Source organism: Macrosteles quadrilineatus, unplaced genomic scaffold, assembly GCF_028750875.1.
Source record: "Macrosteles quadrilineatus isolate MER2022 unplaced genomic scaffold, UCM_ALF_1.0 Scaffold_1__1_contigs__length_201487025, whole genome shotgun sequence".
Taxonomy (NCBI): Eukaryota; Metazoa; Arthropoda; class Insecta; order Hemiptera; family Cicadellidae; genus Macrosteles; species Macrosteles quadrilineatus.
Window position 1 is genome coordinate 96,295,892 of NW_026542594.1, and position 21,771 is coordinate 96,317,662.

At 36.6% G+C, this 21,771-nt stretch overlaps 1 protein-coding gene across 4 annotated transcripts in view; it reads right to left on the reverse strand.

Annotated features, from left to right (window-relative positions):
• LOC128991408 (phosphoserine phosphatase) overlaps positions 1–17,940 on the reverse strand; it is a 68,223-nt gene extending 50,283 nt beyond the window's left edge. For 2 of the 4 annotated variants that reach the window (XM_054414296.1, XM_054414467.1), the window contains exons 1-2: positions 17,767–17,940; positions 4,720–4,854 (exon numbers count right to left, since the gene is read on the reverse strand). In XM_054414296.1, coding sequence (XP_054270271.1) covers positions 4,720–4,854; positions 17,767–17,783 — 152 coding nt within the window. In that variant the 5' untranslated portion in view covers positions 17,784–17,940. Of the gene's footprint in view, positions 1–4,719; positions 4,855–10,741; positions 10,894–17,766 lie in introns of those variants that run through there. The other 2 variants (XM_054414381.1, XM_054414552.1) reach the window with 2 other exon arrangements.
• Positions 17,941–21,771: the final 3,831 nt, after the last annotated feature.

Below are 21,771 nucleotides of genomic sequence, written 5' to 3' on the forward strand. Positions count from 1 at the left end.
GAGGATTGATTAGCATCTTTGATTGTCTCAGGCCTGGGGTATTTTCCCAAATCTTTTCTTGTTGTCCCTTTGCCCAGGCTTAAGATTTTTGATTCGCCCTTGCTCACTGGGACTCCGCAGCATGGTTCAGGCCCAATGAGTTTGGATTTTGCCCCTCGCCCGCCAGGACGTCAGCCCTTTCGTTGCCTTCGTGCCCAGCGTGACCTGGGATCCATGCAAGTTGGATTCTGTTGTGTTCGCTCAGGGCCTTGAGGGTGTTCCTGCAGCTCTGCACAACTTTAGATTCCACCACGCAGGCGTCAATTGCTTTGAGAGCAGCTTGGCTGTCAGAGAGGATAAGCACCCCTCTCCTCTTCAGGCCTTTATCCAGCTGCAGTCTCGCACAATGCTCTATTGCCATGACTTCCGCCTGGAAGACAGTGGGCGTTTCGCCGAGGGCCTTTGAGAGGTAGGTTCTAATCCCATACACTCCAAGTTGGAGTTCTACTGTATTTTGTTTTTTAATAATTTGACACAATTTTTTCTCCAGCTGTCCCTTATTTTGATCTTGTTTTTGTAAATTTCCAGAGATCCATCCCAATTTTCTGGTTTTTCATGAACTAAACTTAAATCCATATCTACATGAACCATGATGGAATAGTAAAACTAACCACTTGGACACTGTGCTAAAATCTAGTGAACACAACCACCACCCTTGAGGGTTGAACTTGAATGAGGAATGGGGGCAGTGGCAGGTTTGGCTGTTTCGCCGGCATGTGTGTTCATCTTCATAAAGCACAATGTCCCGGTACCCACTGGGCCGACGAAACCGCCGATCCGGCGAAGTAGAGAATATCCGGCGGTTTCGCCGGAGCATTTTCCTGCCGGACTGGCGGTTTTGCCAAACCGGAGAATTGTGGCCTTCCCCATGCCTTCCTGGGTATCTCAACTTTCTCCGGCGGTTTCGCCGGTATGTGTGTCCCTGGCCTGAGTGAATATTCTGTAGAAACGTCAGTGTGGTAGTCAGGTAGACATTGGCAACGTCACACTTGTAGTACTGTACACGCGGTTGCTCAATCTTGAGTCTAGACTAAGCTAACTTGGAAAACAGCTAAGCAAAGCTTAAGCCTTAAACGCTTCCATTACTTACCATTATAATTTTGTTATGTGCTTGTGCTTAAGTGGAGGAATGCACATAGATTTTATCTTGTAAAACTGTTAACAAAACAAATACTCAACTGACTACGCCACTAGTGGGTAGTAGGATGTACTGTATGACTGACGCACTGACGTGACGAAGGCATAGGATGGCGGGAAACGTGGATGGGCGCAGCAATTTTTAGGGCAATTTTTCAAATTAAAGTATGAAAAAAATAATAAAAAAAACCTGATACTTGGGGGGGGGTCATGGGCCCTATCACGTTCACTCCCAGGTGGCACATATATGTGCCGGGTGAGGGGTTTCCACTGCTCACACACTTAACGGCAAAGAGTTTGCCAGTGCACGGCCAATCTGAGTATTACACAACTTGAAGTCCAAAGTTAAAAATTGCTAAAATTAGGTTTTTTTTTACCTTAACAATGAGTTATTTTTATACTTTTGAAAATATTTGTTGTCAATTTTACTTTTAGAGAATTTTTTTATGGCACATATATGTGCCATAAAAAAATTCGGGCTATAGCAATAAAAAGTATGGTTTTTATTGCTGAAGCCCAGCTGGCACATATATGTGCCACATATAAATGTTATGTTTTCTCAAAAAATAAAAGGCTGTTTGAATAAAACAAACATGATACAATCAAATTAGATTCTATTTACAGGAAAACATATCAAATGAATAAAAACCGCTACGCAAAATACTTACTTAAAAAAATTTTCTTACTTTAAATTACGTTACATTTCTTCCAGCAGTTTACAGGAAAAAAGGTGTCAAAGTGTTCAAAAATGAGGGGGAAAATGACTTTCTTACGCCGATTTACAACAAACTTCCTCAAAAGTCCATTCATCTGCTGTTCATTGTTCATGCCACGCTGTAAAACAGTCTGACATGCAAATTACGTTACATTTCTTCCAGCAGTTTACAGGAAAAAAGGTGTCAAAGTGTTCAAAAATGAGGGGGGAAATGACTTTCTTACGCCGATTTACAACAAACTTCCTCAAAAGTCCATTCATCTGCTGTTCATTGTTCATGCCACGCTGTAAAACAGTCTGGCATGCAAAGTCCAAAGCTCTTGTTGTCATCATCTTTGCAGTCACCACACACGTAAAACGTAGTTTTGCGTTTCTTCTCTGTTAGGCGACAATTGTGGCACCTAACTCTCTTCTCTAGCTTCTTAGGAAGGTGCTGCTGAACCATGCTGCTGCGTCTTGAGGGGCCAGTGCGAGGAGTGGGCAGAACCTGGAGGAAGCTCTCGATTACTGTGTCCCTATACTGGAGGTAGGTCATCTTTGAGTTTCGGCATACCTTTGAATGGATGAACTTACCATTCCAAAGGCAGGCGTCTAACAGATGGAAAAAAACTTTTACATACCATCTTAGACTTTTTCGCGGGGTTGAGTAGTAGCTGATCATCTGATCACTCCTATCAATACCACTCATTGATTTGTTATATGCAACTACCATGCTTGGTTTGTTTACTGGATTTCCCCTCCTATTTGTCACAACCTCAAACTCGGGCCCGTTAGTTGTTGATATTGTCAATACATTTCTTTTATCCCTCCACTTCATGATCGTTATGCCCCCTTTTTGTCTGCTGATACTTTCCCCCTTCTTTAACTTTTGCTGAATAACAGCTGCAGGATTGCCTTCTCGGTTTTGCTGGAGGGTTCCGCACATGTTGGTCTGTTTTCCATTAGACCTTCAGCAAGGGCAACACTGTTGTAGAAATTATCTAAAAAGAGTGAATGTCCTTTTCCAAGATAATTTTCCATCAGTCGCATGACAACCTCATATGTATGACCTTTGTCTTCATGTACGATTGTTCCTTTGCCTGTGTAAATCAATATGTTCAAAATAAACCCATCATGGGTGCACAGTTCATAAACTTTAATTCCATATTTATGTCTCTTGTTCTTTATGTACTGTCTAAAAGAAAGTCTCCCCCTCCACAGTATCATGGCCTCATCAAGAGACAGATTTTTGCCAGGGCTGAACAATTTAACAAAATTAGCTAAAACATGAGTAAGCACATTGTCAATTTTATGAAGCTTATGTTCAGTGGCATCACTATCAGCATCATAAAAACAAAGGCATTGCAAAATTACTTGAAAACGGTTCCTGCTCATTGTTTTCCAAAAATGGGGTGCTCATACAACGGCGATGTGGACCAGAAGTGACGAATAATTGGGAAATTTAAATTGCCCATAAGCATACAGAGCCCTAGAAACTTTTTCAGTTCTTCTGCATCCACAGGAAACCAGTTATTCAAGTTAGAGTGACGTGATAAGGGGTTTGCTCTAACCGAATCAGCACGTTTGTTGACCCAAAAACAAATTTTCTCAATAAGTTGGCTGTCAAATAAAGTACTAAACATTTCTAGGGGGTCAGTAGCTTCAGTGTGTACTTGTTCTTGGCCGACAAAATCGTGAATCTTGGGTAGATTACTAGTATTTGTCCACTGACCCTGTGTTTCTGCATATTCATTATGAATACTGTCCACAATGAACTGGACATTGGTGTCATTAGTAACAATATTATCATTAACAAATTCAACATTGGGATTATCAATTAATGGACTGTCTGGGTTAAGTACCAGAACAAAATTATTATCCGCTTCTGGGTTAGGCAACTGAGAATTAGGATTATCTGGATCGTTTGCATCGTTAGGCCTATGGCCAAGTAGGTATTCAACATTAAGATTATCAGTTACAGGACTGTTTAGGTTTTGTCCCAAGCCCAAGGTTAAATCAATTTCTTCTAGGTTAGGTGTAAGTCCATCACTGTTTTCACTATCTGAATCAGTATCATTAGAGTCATCTGAAGGGTTGTACTCACTTTCACCGTCGGAAGAAAACAAAGAACTAAGGTCAGAATCACTTCCCAACTCTCTGTCTATGTCGCTGCTGTCCTCCAGTATCTCATGTGGTCGTTTGGGCCGCTCCATACGTCGTCTTTTACGTCGTTCCATTACTACTTTTATGTTTCACAGCAGCACAGCACTAATATTCTGACTAAATCACTACCAGTAAATACTTTTAGGTTAGGACTTGATTTTAGGTTACATTTAACTGTAATCAACAGTTTATTTACATCAGCTGAAATATAAACAAAGCAGCAGTTGTAAAAGACAGGAGTACCAACATAACATTATTGTATTTCCCTAATAAAATGAAGTACCAAAAAACCGAGCAACACACAGGTGTGCCACACATCTCTATAGACCGTATACGAAGTTTCAGAGCTTTGGCGTAGCCCGTATTGAAATAAATAAACGAAGAGTTGGGCAGGGTCAGTGGCACATATATGTGCCACCGGGCTATTGTGAAATACCACACGGCACAATTGTGTGCCGCTTGGGCTATAATTATGGAAATTTGTTTGCATTGCGGGAGCGAACGTGCTATGGCCCTCTCTCTGGGACCGCCACTGTATGGTTTTATCTTCAAATGGCAGGCAGTAGAGAATATACATACAGTACTTCTAACAATGAGCTAAGTTCAAATTTGTAATGTTTTTACGGCAAATAAAGTTTGAGTTTGATGTGTTGGTACATAAGTGATTCTCATAGTAGTCTACTGACATTGCTTGGACTTCTGGTCCTTTTCCACAGAATTTGGCCAACTCATCAATGCCTTCCTCTTGTATCACTGTAGAGTCCACATCAAAACACACAGCATCTGCCTCCCTCCATATGGATATAACTTCTTCCATATTTCTGTAACAAATACAACCCAGAAGTTTTAACTCACTTATGTTAAGGATCTGTAGGAGAGATATAAAAGTAACACCAAGGTGTTTAGGTCCATTGATTATTTCCATAATTTAATAAGTTTAAACCTTGTATAATCAGATAAAATATTGGTTTCAAGACTATTGTTTTCCCCATGGTGTTACTGTTACAATCATATAAACCTGCCTTTATTTGAATGAAATCTCAAACCATCATGATCAGACCATCATGATGAGAACAGGGTTTTATGGGGTAAAATTAAACCACGTGAATAGATAAAATGCCCCGCCACAGCAAACATTCAGACTAAGCAAATTTCCATTTGCCTGACTGGATTTTCACTTAAATCAGTTTAAATAATGTTAGGTTTAATGAGTACATAGGTTTGCTACTACAGGGAGGGTAATAAAGTTTTTTTTTTAGTAAAATATTAATAGCTCAGTATTAAATAAATAAATTTGCCAAGTTTGATAAAAACATATCCATTTATTGTGCTAACGAACACATAAATAAATATACAGGGTAAAGTCTTAGGACGACTTTAAAACAAAAAGAGATATCACAACCAAATTGGGCATATCACTACTGGTAATAGTAAGCTACATTTTTACTTTCTCCCCCTATACCATAGTATATGGAGAAAGTATTACTTTCGTCAACATTTTCGAGTTTAAGTGGATATATCCGTTTTGGGTCCCACTGGACCCAAAAAAATGGATTTCGAAGTGATGTCCGTGTGTGTGTGTGTCTGTAGTCACCGAATAGTGGTATCCTTCACCGGCACACGGCCGTACTGTGGCACCTTGAAAAATTGTGGCATCTTTTTCAGGGTGCCACAACTAATTCGATCATTTTTGGGGTATCCAGCATTATAACATCGTTTAAACATCACATGCTACAATTGAGTATTTTTCATCTCGTAGATGTGTGTTTAAGTAGCGCAGGCACACGCCGAATTTTGGAACACGAAACCATGCCAGCAGCTAGCGCGCCCTGCGTCGTCCACCGGAACTACAACTTCCTTAATGCTGGGTTGCCAATTCTCGCACCAGCCTTAAGAACAGTTTTTTTTCCCTAGGGAGAGGAGGAAAAATGCTTTTAAACACACAGGTAACCAGCCTGTAGTGTGAGACTACTGAATTTATCACAGACTACTCACTAAAAAACCCCATCTACTCTGTTGGACACAGACCTGGAATTGTTTATCACATTACTTCAAGTCAGGCCAACATGTGACCTAAGCCCTCAAGGCTCTCACCGTTTCTGGCATTTAGATTCTTTATGACATACACTGCATCTCGGTCAAGGTCGAGCTTCTTGGCGTGGAGAATACCCTGGATAATGTGACACACAGGTCCAATTGTCCTCACCCTCCGTCATCATCGGTATGACCGTGTCCACCGACAGCAGTCATACTAACTGTTGAGCCTCCAGGCGGGACCTTTCCCAACTCATCGGGAGTGCCTGGGCATTAGGATGCAATCGGGTGACACGGCTTTGCCCATCCTGAACAGGTACGACCAATAAAAGCCGTGACCGTCAGAAATTGGGTGAGGTAGAAGTCCACCTCTCCGTACCGCCGATTTACCCAAGGTTGGACTTGCTGTATCAGTCGCCTGGTCCAGCGTCCCCATGTCTCCTGTTCCCAGCTCTCCAGCCACAGCTGGTAGGTGCGGGTGCGTTACCTGGTAAAACACCTACTTTGCTTAAGCACCTTATTGGCTATCATTCCGAAAGTAGGAATTATGGGTTAACTGTTGCCGTTGTAGTGAAAAGGGCAGCAGTGTCTCTGACAGACGCAACACATATCCGTGCTCCAGCTGATGTTCCTGTTAATACTTCACAATCTATGGAGTGTCTGTGCATTGCTCTTATCCTCATCCTCGATCTGTTCATGAGGGAGTCTTTGGTGCTTTAGTTTTTTTATCAGTATCACTAAAGCATTATCCTTTAAAATTAATTTGTGTGATGGAAGCTCCAAAACGGTGACTATTAAAACATTCAGTTGGATACTGATTCTGAACACTATCATCATCAGTAGCAGCACTGTCAATACTGTTTTTAACTTTGGAACTATCAGGCATTTGATAAATTATTTCATTGTTGATCGACAGACAGTCCTCATTCGTATGGTCCTAGAATGGATTTATTCACTGTATCTAAGGATAACAATATACGTCAATGTCACCATATATTTCCTGAATTACTGACCCATTTCCACCAAGATCATTGTGAACAGGTAAAGACTCGTCACCAAGCTTCTGGAGGAAATTAACAAAGTCCACTTCTACTTGTACAGCACGAATGTTTGTTATCTATATATTAAAAAATATCGGTTTTTCTTTTCCGAGTCCGTCAGCCTCTTCTACCAGACCGAGTTTCATGATTTTGGTCTTAAATTAAAGGTATGCACGCGTAGATTTGCCATCAAGCATCGGCATTCATTTATCTGACGTATTAATCGAGTTATGCACAAACGTAATTTGCTCCCTATAGGCTACATTCCTTAAGGCCCGTTCACACGGGGCGAGTTTACAAGCTACACGCCAGCGTGTAAGAAGCCGGCGAGTTGGCGAGTGTGCTTTTATTCGTTCACACAGAGCTTGTCCACTCGCCAACTCGCAGACGTGTAGAAAGACGCCAGCGAGTCGGCGAGTGCGCTTGTAGTCGTTCACACGATGCTTTTTCCACTCGCTCAGTAGCTGGCTTGAACCAAATCCTCCAACATCTTTGAGAAACAAGCGCACAAGCACAAGCAACTGTGTTCACACTGGGCTACTTTACACGCCTACTCGCGCAAAAGCTGGCGAGTTGGCGTGTAAAGTAGCGGCACCGTCAACTTTTTCCAGAGCTTTTTTACAAGCAGCTTTTGAGCGAGTACGTCATTCACACTGAGCTATTTTACTAGCTGCGTGTAAAAAAGCCGGCGTGTAGCTTGTAAACTCGCCCCGTGTGAACGGGGCTTTATGGGAGATAAATTTGGTTTTTCTTTTCCGAGTCCGTTCGGCTCTTCTACCCGACCGATTTTCATAATTTTGGTCTTAAATTGAAGGTATGCACGCGTAGATTTGCCATCAAGCATCAGCATTCATTTATCTACAGTATTACTTGACCAAAAAACATAAATTAGATTTTTTTAAAATTGTTATTTCAATTGAAGATATATTTTCTAAGTTATTATTACGTAATCCTATATGTTTTGGTCTAAGAACCTTCAGTGAAATACCAGCTTTCATTTGAGCCCTTGATTATTAAGATCGGATGTACCTGAAGCGCGATGCTGAATTCCAAACAATAAAAAATGTAATTATTGTTGTTTGTGTAATTATTGTTGTGTTTGTGTTGTTGTGGGGTAAATTTTGAGATTTACCGACGACCAGTGAGTTCGTTTGGCTCTTCTACCCGACCGATTTTAATGATTGAGGTCTCAAATTGAAGGAATGCACGCACAGATTTGCCATCAAGCATCGGCATATATTTATCTATAATCCCACTCTGCTTATACGTAAACGAAATTTGCTCCCCGTGTATTTCTTAAGGGAGTTAAATTTGGTTTTTCTTTGCCGAGTTCGTTTGACGCTTCTACCCGACCTATTTTCTTGATAGAGGTCTCAAATTGAAGGTATGCACGCACAGATTTGCCATCAAGCATCGGCATATATTTATCTATAATCCCACTCTGCTTATACGTAAACAAAATTTGTTCCCAATGTATTTCTTATGGGAGTTAAATTTGGCTTTTCTTTGCCGAGTTCGATTGGCTCTTCTACCCGACCGATTTTTATGATTTAGGTCTCAAATTGAAGGTATGCACGCACGGATTTCACATCAAGCATCGGCATATATTTATACCCAGTCGGCTTATACGTAAACGAAATTTGCTCCCCATGCATTTATTATGGGATTTAAATTTGGTTTTTCTTTTCCGAGTTCGTTTGGCTCTTCTACCCGACAGATTTTCATGATTTAGGTCTTAAATTGAAGTCATGCACGTAAAGATTTCACATCAAACATCGACATATATTAACATACTGTATTATTTGACCAAAAACATAATTCCTTCAGTGAAAAAACTGATTTCATTTAAGCTATTAGTTATTCAAATCGGACGAGTTTCAAGCAAACACAAGAAGAACAACCAATATAAAAATTATTACTGTAAGGTTTTTCTATGACAAAAACTCAATATCTCCAGTATTGTTCATGTTTTTTTTTTAATATGTTTTAGACTCAAAATAATCAGTAAATTGTAAGCTTTGATTTGAGCTATTGATCGTGTGTGAATCAGTATCAAGATACTGTATTACTTAATCAAAAATCTTAAATTTTATTCTTTCTCGAATACTATAGGGCCTATTTATTTTAACGCTGCGGAGCAGCATGGGTCCTCTAGTTATTTTGAATTTCTTTATGCTTGACCACAGCGTGAATGATTTTACAGTTTTCTACAATATGGGTCACGATGAATGTGGAAGAACTTGCAGCGTTTGTTAAAAGTCACTGCAAAGTTAAATTTATTCCCCCGCCCAAAAACTTGTCATAGACATTGAAGCTGTAGATTCCAAGCATGGTACTCTCATCTAAATGAGCTTTGGAGCTGACTATGGCAAAGGCCGAATAATTCAATTGACCAATGTTATCCAAATAATTTCAGGATCTAAGTCTCGTTGCCCTTTTTCAGATTGAGAATCTCCAATTAATTCCTGGAACCATGGTGAATTCTACAAATGAGGTAAACAAAGCTTTCCCTTATAGCAACAAAGAGTAAAAAATTGAACTGTAAACATTTAACTTTCATTTGTGTGAGGTCGGATGTAGCACCATGACGGTTTAGTACTGCTGCTCTGTAACTGTCAAATGTTCCATTGGGAGGGCATTGTGGCTACTCGCAGTTCTTCGTCTTATATGTGGTATTTAATTTTCAATTTAAATAAATCACAAACAGGAAATGACACTGCAAAGAAATGTCACCATACACATTGTAAATTAAATGATTAAATGGTAAGGGTAACCGCATTGCGAATAAGAACAACTTAGAAACATTTACTTCATCAAACCGAACTGTAACCAAAACTGCATGATAATTCAGTAAAATAAGATGTAAGGTAAATAAATTCAACTATTACTAACAAAGTGTTGTCAAGTCTGTCTAGCAAATACCGTGTGTTTATAAATGAATATCGGGTTTTAATGCTTTATAACTTTTATACTATTCAAATTACTGCTATAAATACCACACCAAATGAAAAAGCAACTCAGTGAGTTGTTTTAGCCTTCCAACGACACATCATTTAACAAAATCAATCCAGTAGAACTGTGTACAAAGTTAAAAAGAAATCTCTCACTTTTTAACCGCTATAAATTTGGAGGTTGCAAACTGCTTTTAAATGGTGAGGAAATCGACCAAAGTGGAACACTTGTTGAAAAAAAATGTGAAATTTAATGTTTGCTATGTCTATTGTCTACATTGAAGACGGGGAATTTCACTTTTTTTCATTTTGAGGCAGTTTTTGGCTATCTTTATTAAGAATTTTCAAGAGATGCATAATAGTAAATTGTAGGAAATAATATTCTCGGAATATTACCTTCCACTTTGGTCAATTTCCTTACCATTTAAAAGCTATTTACAAAAATGTTAAGCATTGCACTCATCCTACAATTTGTTCTATAAATTATAGTCATAATATACTCAATATAGTGAATTCCCACAACTCTATATCTCATTATAGAAAACTCTAAACTTAATTAATTGTTGAACCTGTTTTAGAAGCTGCCTTCATAAATTTATAATGCCATGGGGATTATGTATGTTTGATCTACAAATTAATAAATTATAGCATAAAATAGTAGTAGGCCTAAACAGACTACTTACAGTACAATTGAATGTGCTTGCAAGGATACTGATATGCTGACAGAAGTGGAGAGATCTTTCTTTCTGAGAAATTTTAAGTGGCATTCACATTAGAGCCTACTTAATCGTTGGCACAACTTCATTTACTGCCCATAACTAGTAAGGCCATGTGCGGTTAAGGTCAATTTATCGTTAGTTAATGGCAAACGTCAGTGATACAGTATCTTGCTTTACTTCAATCTGCTGTGACATAATGAATCTTACATAACTACACTTTTCCATGACCGTACAAGCTGTTAATCCCACAAAGAGTACATAAAGTGGTTAATTAACATAGCTAAAATTAAATTGTGAATAAAGGTACAGGCCTAATTTTTTTCTCATTATGTTATATGTTATTTTTTTACATGGGCCTATGTTTACTCATAATTTTGGAGATTTGTTTACTTGCAAAATTGATTTATTTATAAATACTGTAGTTAAAATCTACCAATAAAATATATCCATGTACCAATTTAGAAAATCATAGACCCAAACAAGTACTATCAACATTAACATAGTTTCAAATGTTTAACTCATCCAAGTACTGCATATTTAAAGTGTCACAAACCAAACTTCTTGAAGTTTGGTTGGGGAGCAGCTTCCCCTGAAAATGTACATTAAGGTACTTGAATTATAAGATTATAAGATGTTTTGTGTTGCAGCTGAGGACAATTTTATTGTTAGTTCTGTACGGTGTCGCTAGGATCATGTTTTTGTTTACAATTTGTTTCTTGTTATTTTAGTTATTTAAAACCTCGTTTAACCAAATAAAATTATATGATCATAAACAATAGACTGTTGCCTAGTTATATTTTCAAACAGTTAACCCTTAAACGCGCTCGCGGGGGTATGACATAACCCCCACGTATGGTAATTTTGTCATAATTTTACAAGTATGGTGGCAACCCTGGTGAGCATAACAGAAGCTGCCTAAATGGCATATATGCTATCATCTGGTCGAAGGGTTTAAAACAGTTTAGTTTCTTTTGATCTTTTAATTTTTATCTAATTAAGAAATAGAACATGGCGCAGTCGAATGAAGAACCCGTATCCCTGAACATTAAGCCTCCTGAAGCCTTTTCCTTCAATCCTCACGACTGGAAGACATGGAAGACTCGCTTTGAGAGGTATTATTCCCTTAGCAATTTAGCTCTACATTCTGGTAAGCATCAGATTGACATGCTTATATACTGTATGGGAGAAAAGGGAGAGGATATACTTAACTCATTCAGGTTAAATGACAATGACAAATCTAATTACAAAGTTGTTCTAAAGAAGTTTGACGATAATTTCCTTCCAAAAAAGAACCTAATTTTTGAACGGGCTAGGTTTCAAAAACTTAACCCTAGCGCTGGCAAACGCCGGATATACGGCGCGAACGGCCGCGGCCGAAATGGCAACGCCGGATATACGGCGCCAATGCAGGTGTTACGGTAGGCTATATATATTTTATTTTATAGTTTTGTTTGCTTTTTAGGGCTACTGTTGTAATAAATAAGTTAAATAATTCAAACCAGAGTACCCTGGAATTATATATTATATAAGGTGTACGGTTTTGTACATGACCTGGGTTGGATGATTATTTGGTACTAGCGTGGGGGTACGATCAACATAATAATAAGGCTATCAAACAAAATACACAAAGTAAGCTATAAAAACTATATATTTTTGGAATCAGCACAAAATTTACTACAACTTTACAATTTACCTTATGATGATAAGTCTAACCTGCACTTAGCTACACGACGGAATATAAAACATTTTATAAAAAAATTAATAATACCTAAAATTCGGAAAAACTAAAAAAAAATTTTTTGTGATTGAACACCAAAGAAACACACACACTTTCACATTTATAATATTAAGAAAGCATGATGCTACATGCAAAATGTTTTCTTGATTAAGAATTTTTGTTCCAAGACCTAAGCCCACATATTATACACTTCAAAACATGCGTCTATGTGTGAAAATTTTCAAAAAGGCTTTAGATTTTTGATTCAAGCCATAAAACCCAATAAATGTGTTTGTTTACATTAGCCTACTAATTTAAATTTCAGAAAGCCCAGTCTATTAAGTTTTCTTTTTAAACTTAAGAAATGTTGCCGGCCAGAGGCAGTTTGACAAAATCAAAAGGAAATATCCCTATCACAGCAAACCTGCAGACTAAGCAAATGTCTATATATCTGATTGGATTTAACTCAAATATTTCCATAAAAGTCATATTTATTCTCCATTTAACTAACATTAGATTTAACTAGTACTTAGGTTTGCTGCTACATGGGAAAGGAAAAAGTTTTTTTTTCATAAAGGTGGTTAACGTAAGGTATTTCAAGTTGATTTCAGAGAAACTGTTGGTCCTACAATGATGAAATGAAATTATTTTCGACTAAATCGACCCCAAGGAATAACATAAAAATACTTTTAATGTTTTTTGAATACAGGGTGTTCAAGAAGATGGTAGAAGACGGCAGTGACGTACTGGTAGGAATTTATTTATTTATTTTCCAAGGAAAGATTAAATCAAGCAGGTGATCACAAACGGCAAATATTACGTCATTGCCGACTTCTATGGTGACGTCATGCTTGACGAGCATTACAGCCTGTTTTTTTTAGTGTGGCCTTGGTTAGGGCCTATGGCTCGTATTAGAGAATAAGATTAAAAACTAATCTTGTTTAGGCAAAAATTATAGCCTCTATCGGATTAAGAAATGAAACTATTCTAAACTAACCTAACATAACTAACCAAACTTGCTATAGGCTAAGTTACCGTTTCAAAATTCTGTTTGATAACAGAAAAGGCATGGGGAATAGGCTATCAAACGGAATTTTGAAATGTTGCAGCAAGTTTGGTTAGTTAGGTTAGTTTAAAACAGTTTCATTTAAATATAATATTTTTTAATTGTTTGTTGATACTGAACAATATTTATTTATCGTAGTTGTCAGCTGATAAGTTTCTATTTGTTAATATCAATATATCGAATGAAAAAATTAAATATCGATAAGTTATATCGAAAAGAAATCATCGATAATAATGAATGTTCCCTTTAACAGGAAAATACCAGTTCAGGTTATCATGAATCGAGAAGTTGGTTTATGTTTACCTAAAGACTGTTTTTGTACAATTTAAACCCTACAAAAACACTCCAAAAGTCTAGGCCTATTTAAAAAATCCTTGCATTGTTTGAATAGGTAGTGTTTTGGTGTGTTATAAGGGTTTAAAGTCAATTGTATAATACCCCCGCCGCAGCAAACCTGCAGACTATGCGAATTTCAACTAGTCTGATTACATTTTTACTAAAATATTTCCATAAATAAGACATATTTATTCCCAATTTAAATAACAATAGATTTGTTAACGAGTACTTAGGTTTGCTGCTACGGGGAAGGTAAAAAGTGTTTTTTTACCATACCTACGTCATTAGTAGGCCCCTATAGGGCCTACCAGTTTTCATTTTCTCCATAAGAATAACATAGGAATTTATAATTACACTATTTTTGAATTTTCTCCGTGACTGTCAGGCATACAAGAGCTGCAATATACTAAATTATTTCTTTTTTTAAGCTCTACAAAACGGTTTAGAAAGAAATTGCAAAATTTTTTGTTTTTAGGGTCAAAAATAGGAAAACCCATTTTTACCCCATAAAATCCCCCATAAACCCCTGTTCCCATGGTCCGATTATTCTGGTTCCCGAAATCGTTTGAATAAACGTAGGTTTACACGTTTCTACCAAATTTCATCAAAATCGGATAGTTTTTGCTAGAGTTATCGTGCTAACGGACACATATATATATATATATATAATAAATAAGTAGGTATGATTGTGATTAGGGCTACTACTATATTAATAATCGAAAACATTATAGAAACATTAATACCCTTTTAAATTCATTTTAATAAACAAACTTAATAAATTGTTAATTAAAATGAATTTAAAAGGGTACTAATGTTTCTATAATGTTTTCGATTATTATATATATATATATTTATATATATACCGGTATCTTACTAATATTATAAATCTGAAAGTTTGTGAGTTTGTGTGTGTGTTGCTCAATCACGCATAAACTACTGGACGGATTGGGCTGAAATTTGGCATGATGATAGATCACATTCCCGATTAACATTTAGGTATATTCTTATCTAAAAAATGCTTTCAGGCTCCGCCCGGTGCTCTGTAGTTCCCCATGGTAACCTTATGAGTAGGCCTATTCATATTTAAAGGGAATTAAAGAATTTAGTCAGCTGTTTCAACTTTACAAGTTGGTTCTATAATATGCAATAGGATTAAAAATTTATAAGGTTTCCCAACAGGGTGCAGCACTATTGTTATTTTGTTTTAGCATATAAGACAACAGCTAATTTGAACTAAGGAGCAACAAAAACCTGTGATACACAATGAGAACACTCAAAGTAGGATTGTTTACAGTTAGGTTTGAGTTTTTAATTTAATAAATAATTTTAGATAGCCTATTGTGTAAATTTTAGATAATTTATTTTTTTCTATTGTTTAGGTGCAGTGGTAGAACATTATGGCAATGGTAGATATGTTACACTATATCATACTGTAAATTTATGAACAAAATTTTATCAAACGGTGTCCTCCATTGCAAACGCAAAGCTTGAGTATAACTGCAATAAGCATTTTATACTCATATGCCAACCCCGTACGAAGGACGGGTGCTCTGCTAGTATATATATATATATATATATATATATATATATATATGAATTTGAACGGATGGTGTTTTTGGCCTCTAGGGACCTCAAAACGAAAAATTAAATCGGTCCCGGGTCCAGGTCTTACCATGAGTACTACGGTAATAGCTTATTCCCTATTATGGGAAATTCGCTAAAAACGGTCTTTAGGTACTACCCTAAGGTAAACCAACATCTTGATTCATTATAACCTAAACTTTACCTTACATAATCCAACCTACCTTCAAGGTAGTGATGCGCGATTGCGAGATGTTACAATCGAAACGTTTCGATTGTTTCAACCTCTCGAGACGTTTCGATTGTAATTTTGCTTAGCGAGAGGTTCTTACAGAGAGGTTTAATCGAGATGTCCGTGACGATTTTTTCGTTTCAGCAATCAGCACGGCTTCTCTCGTATCTCGCATTCGTCTCGTCTAGAGAACCGAGAGGCGAGAAGTCCTTACTGAGAGTCTTTTTAACGAGATGTTCATGGTGATTGTTTTGTTAAGTGCGGCATCGTCATTTATTATCATCTAATTTCTATTGTATCTGCCGGGGATTGACCTAGGAGGATTAAACTTGACCCCCACTAAAAGAGGTATATCTTACTTCAAAACCAAGGAAGGTTTATGGATATAGTTACTTACTTTATCTACGGAACTCAATTTTACCACCCAATAAAAACTATTGACAAGACAATATATTTTACAAACAAAACTTTTGTATTTAAATCTAAATGTTTACAACGATACAGATGAAGGTTCTCATAAATGTTATGTTAACAGCATTGTTTACCCATTAGGCTACATTAAAATAATTTTCTATTTCCAAGACTAAGTGACGAAAGTGCTTATTCATATGTCAGCAGTATATTATGTTGTGCATAATAGTCTACTATTCTATAAGAATCTAGAAAAAGAACTAACATCCTCGTAACAACTCTCACGAAATGTAGACAGATGCAAACAAGACGATAAGGCTCAACGAATGCAACAATCGAAAGAAACATCTCGATTGTGCAAACCTCTCGCTAAGCAATCGAAACAATCGATAAGCGGAAAATCTCGAGAACGAACATTTCGATTGTTCAAACATCTCGCAATCGCGCATCACTACTTCAAAGGACTTAATACAGTCACGAATAAAGTCCAACTGACCACCCTGACATGCCTTTTCTGACATCAAAGGCTGACATTCTAGAAGTTTGGTTCAGTAGGTTATGTTAGAACAGTACCGGTACCATTTTACTACATAGACCTAATTTTTAGCAAATTTTCTATAAGGACTAACCTAACATCTTATATTATATTGTGATTCCACTTGTAAATGTTGTTTGTTGTAGGCTTTACCTTGTTTATTCAAATACCGATATCTTAAGTAATATTCATTAGCTGTGAAAAATAATGGTAGCCTACCGGTATAGGCTATTTTGGATTTAAGAGGTAAAAAACTATAAAGATATCAAAATTAAAAATTCTTTTGGAGGCACCTATAGGTACTAAATAATTAGGCCTACCGATACTACAAAACTTGTGAAATATAAGAATTCTTCAGTGGATTAAAGGCAGTTAACAAGTTCAGTAGGTCCATATCATTAGTAATATAAAATGGTTTAAGTTACCTTTAGCGTCAAACAATCCGTGATGTAGTAGATGACTAGGCCTAACTTACTTACAGCTGTTTCGTGCCGCTGGGGCACATCTTCAGGTCAAGCTTTAAGATGATGAGGCTGTCATCCATGGATGAGTTTGTCAAAATTATAATTACATAAAATACACGGTACAAAAACATTTAAATACACGTATTTACAAACCGGCGCCTGTCTCGCGTGTTCGTCACTTGGCCAAGATTGTAAATACGTGTATTTAAATGTTTTTGTACCATGTATTTTATGAAATTTTTTATTTTGACAAACTCATCCAGGGATGACAGCTTCATCAATCTTAACGCTTGACCTGAAGATGTGCCCCAGCGGCACGAAACAGCTGTAACTTAGTCATATCTACTACAGCACGGATTGTTCGACGCAAAATCAAATCAAATCAAATTTTTATAGCCAGAACATTTTCAATGCATAGCAGTGTCAACTGGTTATAATAAAAGGTAACTTAGGCCTATACCATTTCATATTGCAATTTTGGATCCAGAGGCTAACCATATTATTAGATTATAAATACGTAGGCCCCTACTGTAAAAAATAATATCTTAATGTGAACTGCTTAACACTTAGTAAATAAAAACTTGATAAGCCTAGAATATAATAAACTTGTTTGCTAACTACTAACAGGTAGATTCAAACCACATTACCCTTTCAAATCATCCATAGTACTTCTACGACAAAATGTAAACTTCTTTGAATTAATTTTGAATAAAAATCTAAACTAGGAACGCCAAATAAGAATTGTGGTGAACAAATTAAACTCATCACTGTAGGCCCTACCAATTGAATTGAAATTTGAAAGTTGATACATATACAATCGACTAGTGTGATGACATAACCTAATCAACTGGTTGTTGTCTGTTGACTTGACCTTGACATTGAAATTGAAATTGGTCCATTGGTGTCGGTCAGGAGACCTTAGTGGACCTTGCCGTCAGGCCGTCACCGCCCTTTTTTTCGTCTGTCGTCTGTCTAGAAACGGGACAGCGGAATTTGAAATCGGAACGACGCTTCCCCCACTACTGCGCTGTGCCGAATGCTTCCGAATCTTACCGAGCATTGCCGAACTTAAGCTAGGGTTTCCAAGATCACGCGGGGCGGACAGCGTGAGCGTGATTACGTATAGCCCAGTCAATAGGGATTGTGTCGGAAGTAATTAGTGAAAGGCTGATTTTTGGCCCATCGACTATTACCATTTAGACAAGTGTTCAGCCAAAAGTCCCCGCCCCTACCCCTCTTGCTTCCCCCCCTGTGCCCCCCTAAACATATTAAGTGTAAGGGTTTCGTAAATCACGTTTTTCTCGATTGTTAAACGACATATTGAATTGCAATTACTTGTATTGTCTTTGTTATAGAATTTCCTACAATCATGTTCAGTTAACTTTCGTCGTAGCTGTTACCTTTTGTTCATTATTTGTATACAAATGTAAAGATTTATATATTTCTGAACATATAATTTTATTTTTGTTGCCTTCATTTTTTCCGCTGACGTTTTATGAAAATATGTTAAAAACAAAAGTTGTAGCTGCTTTCATTAGCTTTAAAATGATGTAACTTACTTTAATGAAAATCCTGCGAGATTCAGCCGGTGTAATGGAGTACGCGTACTCAATCAGTGAGCTAAGTTGGGCTGGCGCGGCGTTGCAATACTATCATTGTTGTAATATGGAGTTTTTTTTTTTTTTTTTTTTTTTTTACTTAAGGTATACTAATGCATTATCTCCATTCCCCGCCGCAGCAAACCTGCGACTAAGCAAATTTTCATTTACCTGGCTGGATATTTACTCAAACATTCCCTTAAAATCGTCAGAATTATTTCCTGATCAGATTATTTTCATGAATACTTAGGTTTGCTGCTACAGCCAAGGTATTGAAGAGTGTTCTTTTATCGATATGTTGATAGTTTTTTATGAAATAAATAAATCTAATTAAAATATACTAGTGTACCTGTTGCTCGAATTCGAGCAATTGCATTACTGGCGACTTAAAGATTATGGAAATACTCACAATCTACACAACATTTAGATATAATCAAAATCTTTTGTAAATATCTTATCTTTTTTCAAAAAGCTGATCTTGTTTTTTTAGTGTTTTCTACCAATTTTCCCCTCTCATAGCCGCATTAGGTTGTCTATGATAACGATTATAAATGAAAAAAAAAAACAACATTATTTCTATTTCTTCTACTTGGTTGTGTTCTATGAATTTTTCTATGTTTCCGTTGTTTGCAAATCGGTTATTTCAATGATTGCTCAAGAAATGTAGAACAGTGTTAATTCAGTTTTATTTTTAGCCTATATCAAATTGTCCAGGATTTCTCACTCTTTTCTATTCTAATAATCACACCAACCCAAGTTTCGTCTACAGATGCAATATGCCAACGAATATCACCTAGGTACAATCTCCAAGAAGTTGTAAAAAAGGCAGAAACCAACCCATACAATAGATATAAGTTAACTCCAAAAGAAATAATTTTAAGAGTTACTGTGATAATAGGATTTTCCACTGATTTGGTAATAGAACATTATACTGCAAAACATGACACGATGTAGAAGAAAATCCATTTTAAAATCAGAAAAGCCCATTGCAAATACTGTACTTCATTTTTGACAAATTCAATTAATCACAATTTAAATATTAACCGCTGTTTCATTAAAAAGTAGTGTAGAATTATGCATATTGTCGTAATGTAAACAAATCTGAAGAGGCAACTTTAAAGGCTTCTGGGGCAGAGCCCCAAGGGAATTGACCTCGTTCCTCTTTTGATGGCTCATCTACAGACCAAGACCTTTCTTTAGAGACCCCTACCAAGTTTCTACGCCCAGCCGTTCTCACAAATTAGCTGTGATAAAACCCCGTTTTCCTCCATAAGAATAACATGGGATGGGAATTCAAAGGCCACTGGGGCAGAGCCCCAAGGGAATTCACCATGTTTCTCTTTTGATGGCTCATCTACAAACCAAGACCTTTCTTTAGACACCTCTAGCGAGTTTCTACGCCCAGCCGTTCTCTCAAAATAGCTGTGACAAAGAAAAACAGTTTCAAATTAATATATAGATCTATAAACAAGCAGACTACAACAGTTTTTTTATCGTCCAAAAATAAAAATGGGAATTTTAAAACTTAATTTTTATGAATTATCTCCGTAATCGTTAGGCGTTTAACGTTGCTCCAATATACAAAATTATTTATTTTTTTAAGCTCTACAAAATTGTTTGGAAAGAAATTGTAATAGTTTGTGGTTTTAGGGGGGAAATGGGAATAACCAACGTTTACCCCATAAAAACCCTTATAAAACCCTATTCCCATAGTCTGATCATGCTGGTTCACAAACTCGTTTGAATGAACGTAAATTGATATATTTGTACCAAATTTCATCAAATCGGATCATTTTTGTTTGAGTTATCACGCTAACTGACTCTTGTATCTATATAAAGTGATAATATCCTTATATATAATAAGTGAAAGTGATTTCTACAAAACACTACTCCTCCGTTAATAATGGACGGATTTTTACAAACAAGGTGTCAAAATAAAGTATTTTTTGTGTAGACGCCCCTTTCACCAATTCCTGTAATAAAAATCCTCGGGCTTTGCCCCACAGGCCATCAAAGTTGGATTTTCTTCCATAAGATTAACATGGGGGAGTTAAAATATTTAATTGGAAACTTTGTCCCCACTAATTTGAGAGATCAACTGGGCGTAGGAACTTGGTAGGGGTGTCCAAAGAAAGGTCTTGGTCTGTAGATGAGTTATCAAAAGAAAAACTAAGCAAAATCACTTAGGGCTCTGCCCCAAAAGCCTTTAAAGATCCCTCCACAGAGTTGTTTACATTTTGGCCATGTGAATAATACTTTTTAATAAAACAGCTGTTCCTTTTTAAATTGTATTTCAAACCACACATATTTATTAGGAGTTACTGAATTCTACCAAATAAGTATTTGCAATGTTATTTTCTGATTTTAAAATTTATTTTCCTCTTTATCATGTCATGTTTTGCAATATAACGTTCCATTACAAAATCAGTGGAAAATCCTTTTTTCACAGCAATTCTTAAATTATTTCTTATTGAACTATCTATTGTAACTATATCTATTGTAAGGGTTGGTGTCTGCCTTTTTCACCACTTATGCCTACATTTTATCGTATAATTCTACACATATCAAATATTTATGTAGAAATATCTGCTCTTATCTAATAACATCCAAACATAGAAACCTTGCCTAAAATGGTACCCATCTTTGACAAATTATTTGCACCTGCCTATATTAAGGACTTTGGCGCACTGGGTTGGTAACATTATTGAAAATAACACTACATTTGAGCTGTAAAATATGGTACAAAGAGAAAATACGATTTAAGCAGCTACTGTCATGACAGAAAGGTCATATTTCTTTTAAACTAGATTACATAATCCTTTATAAGATACGTTGATTAAAATTATGTAAACGTCAATATATACGTAACAGCCAATTTACATTATTTTTGTATTTTGGAAATGTCCCATTGCTGTGTCATTTGCATTATTTGTTGCCAATGAAGCCGCCAACTTCACTTCAAGTATTCCACTACACCTAACATTCCGTAGAGAGATTATTTGACAACTTTATGTTATTGATAAGGCTGAGACAACTAACTGACATCCCCCATGT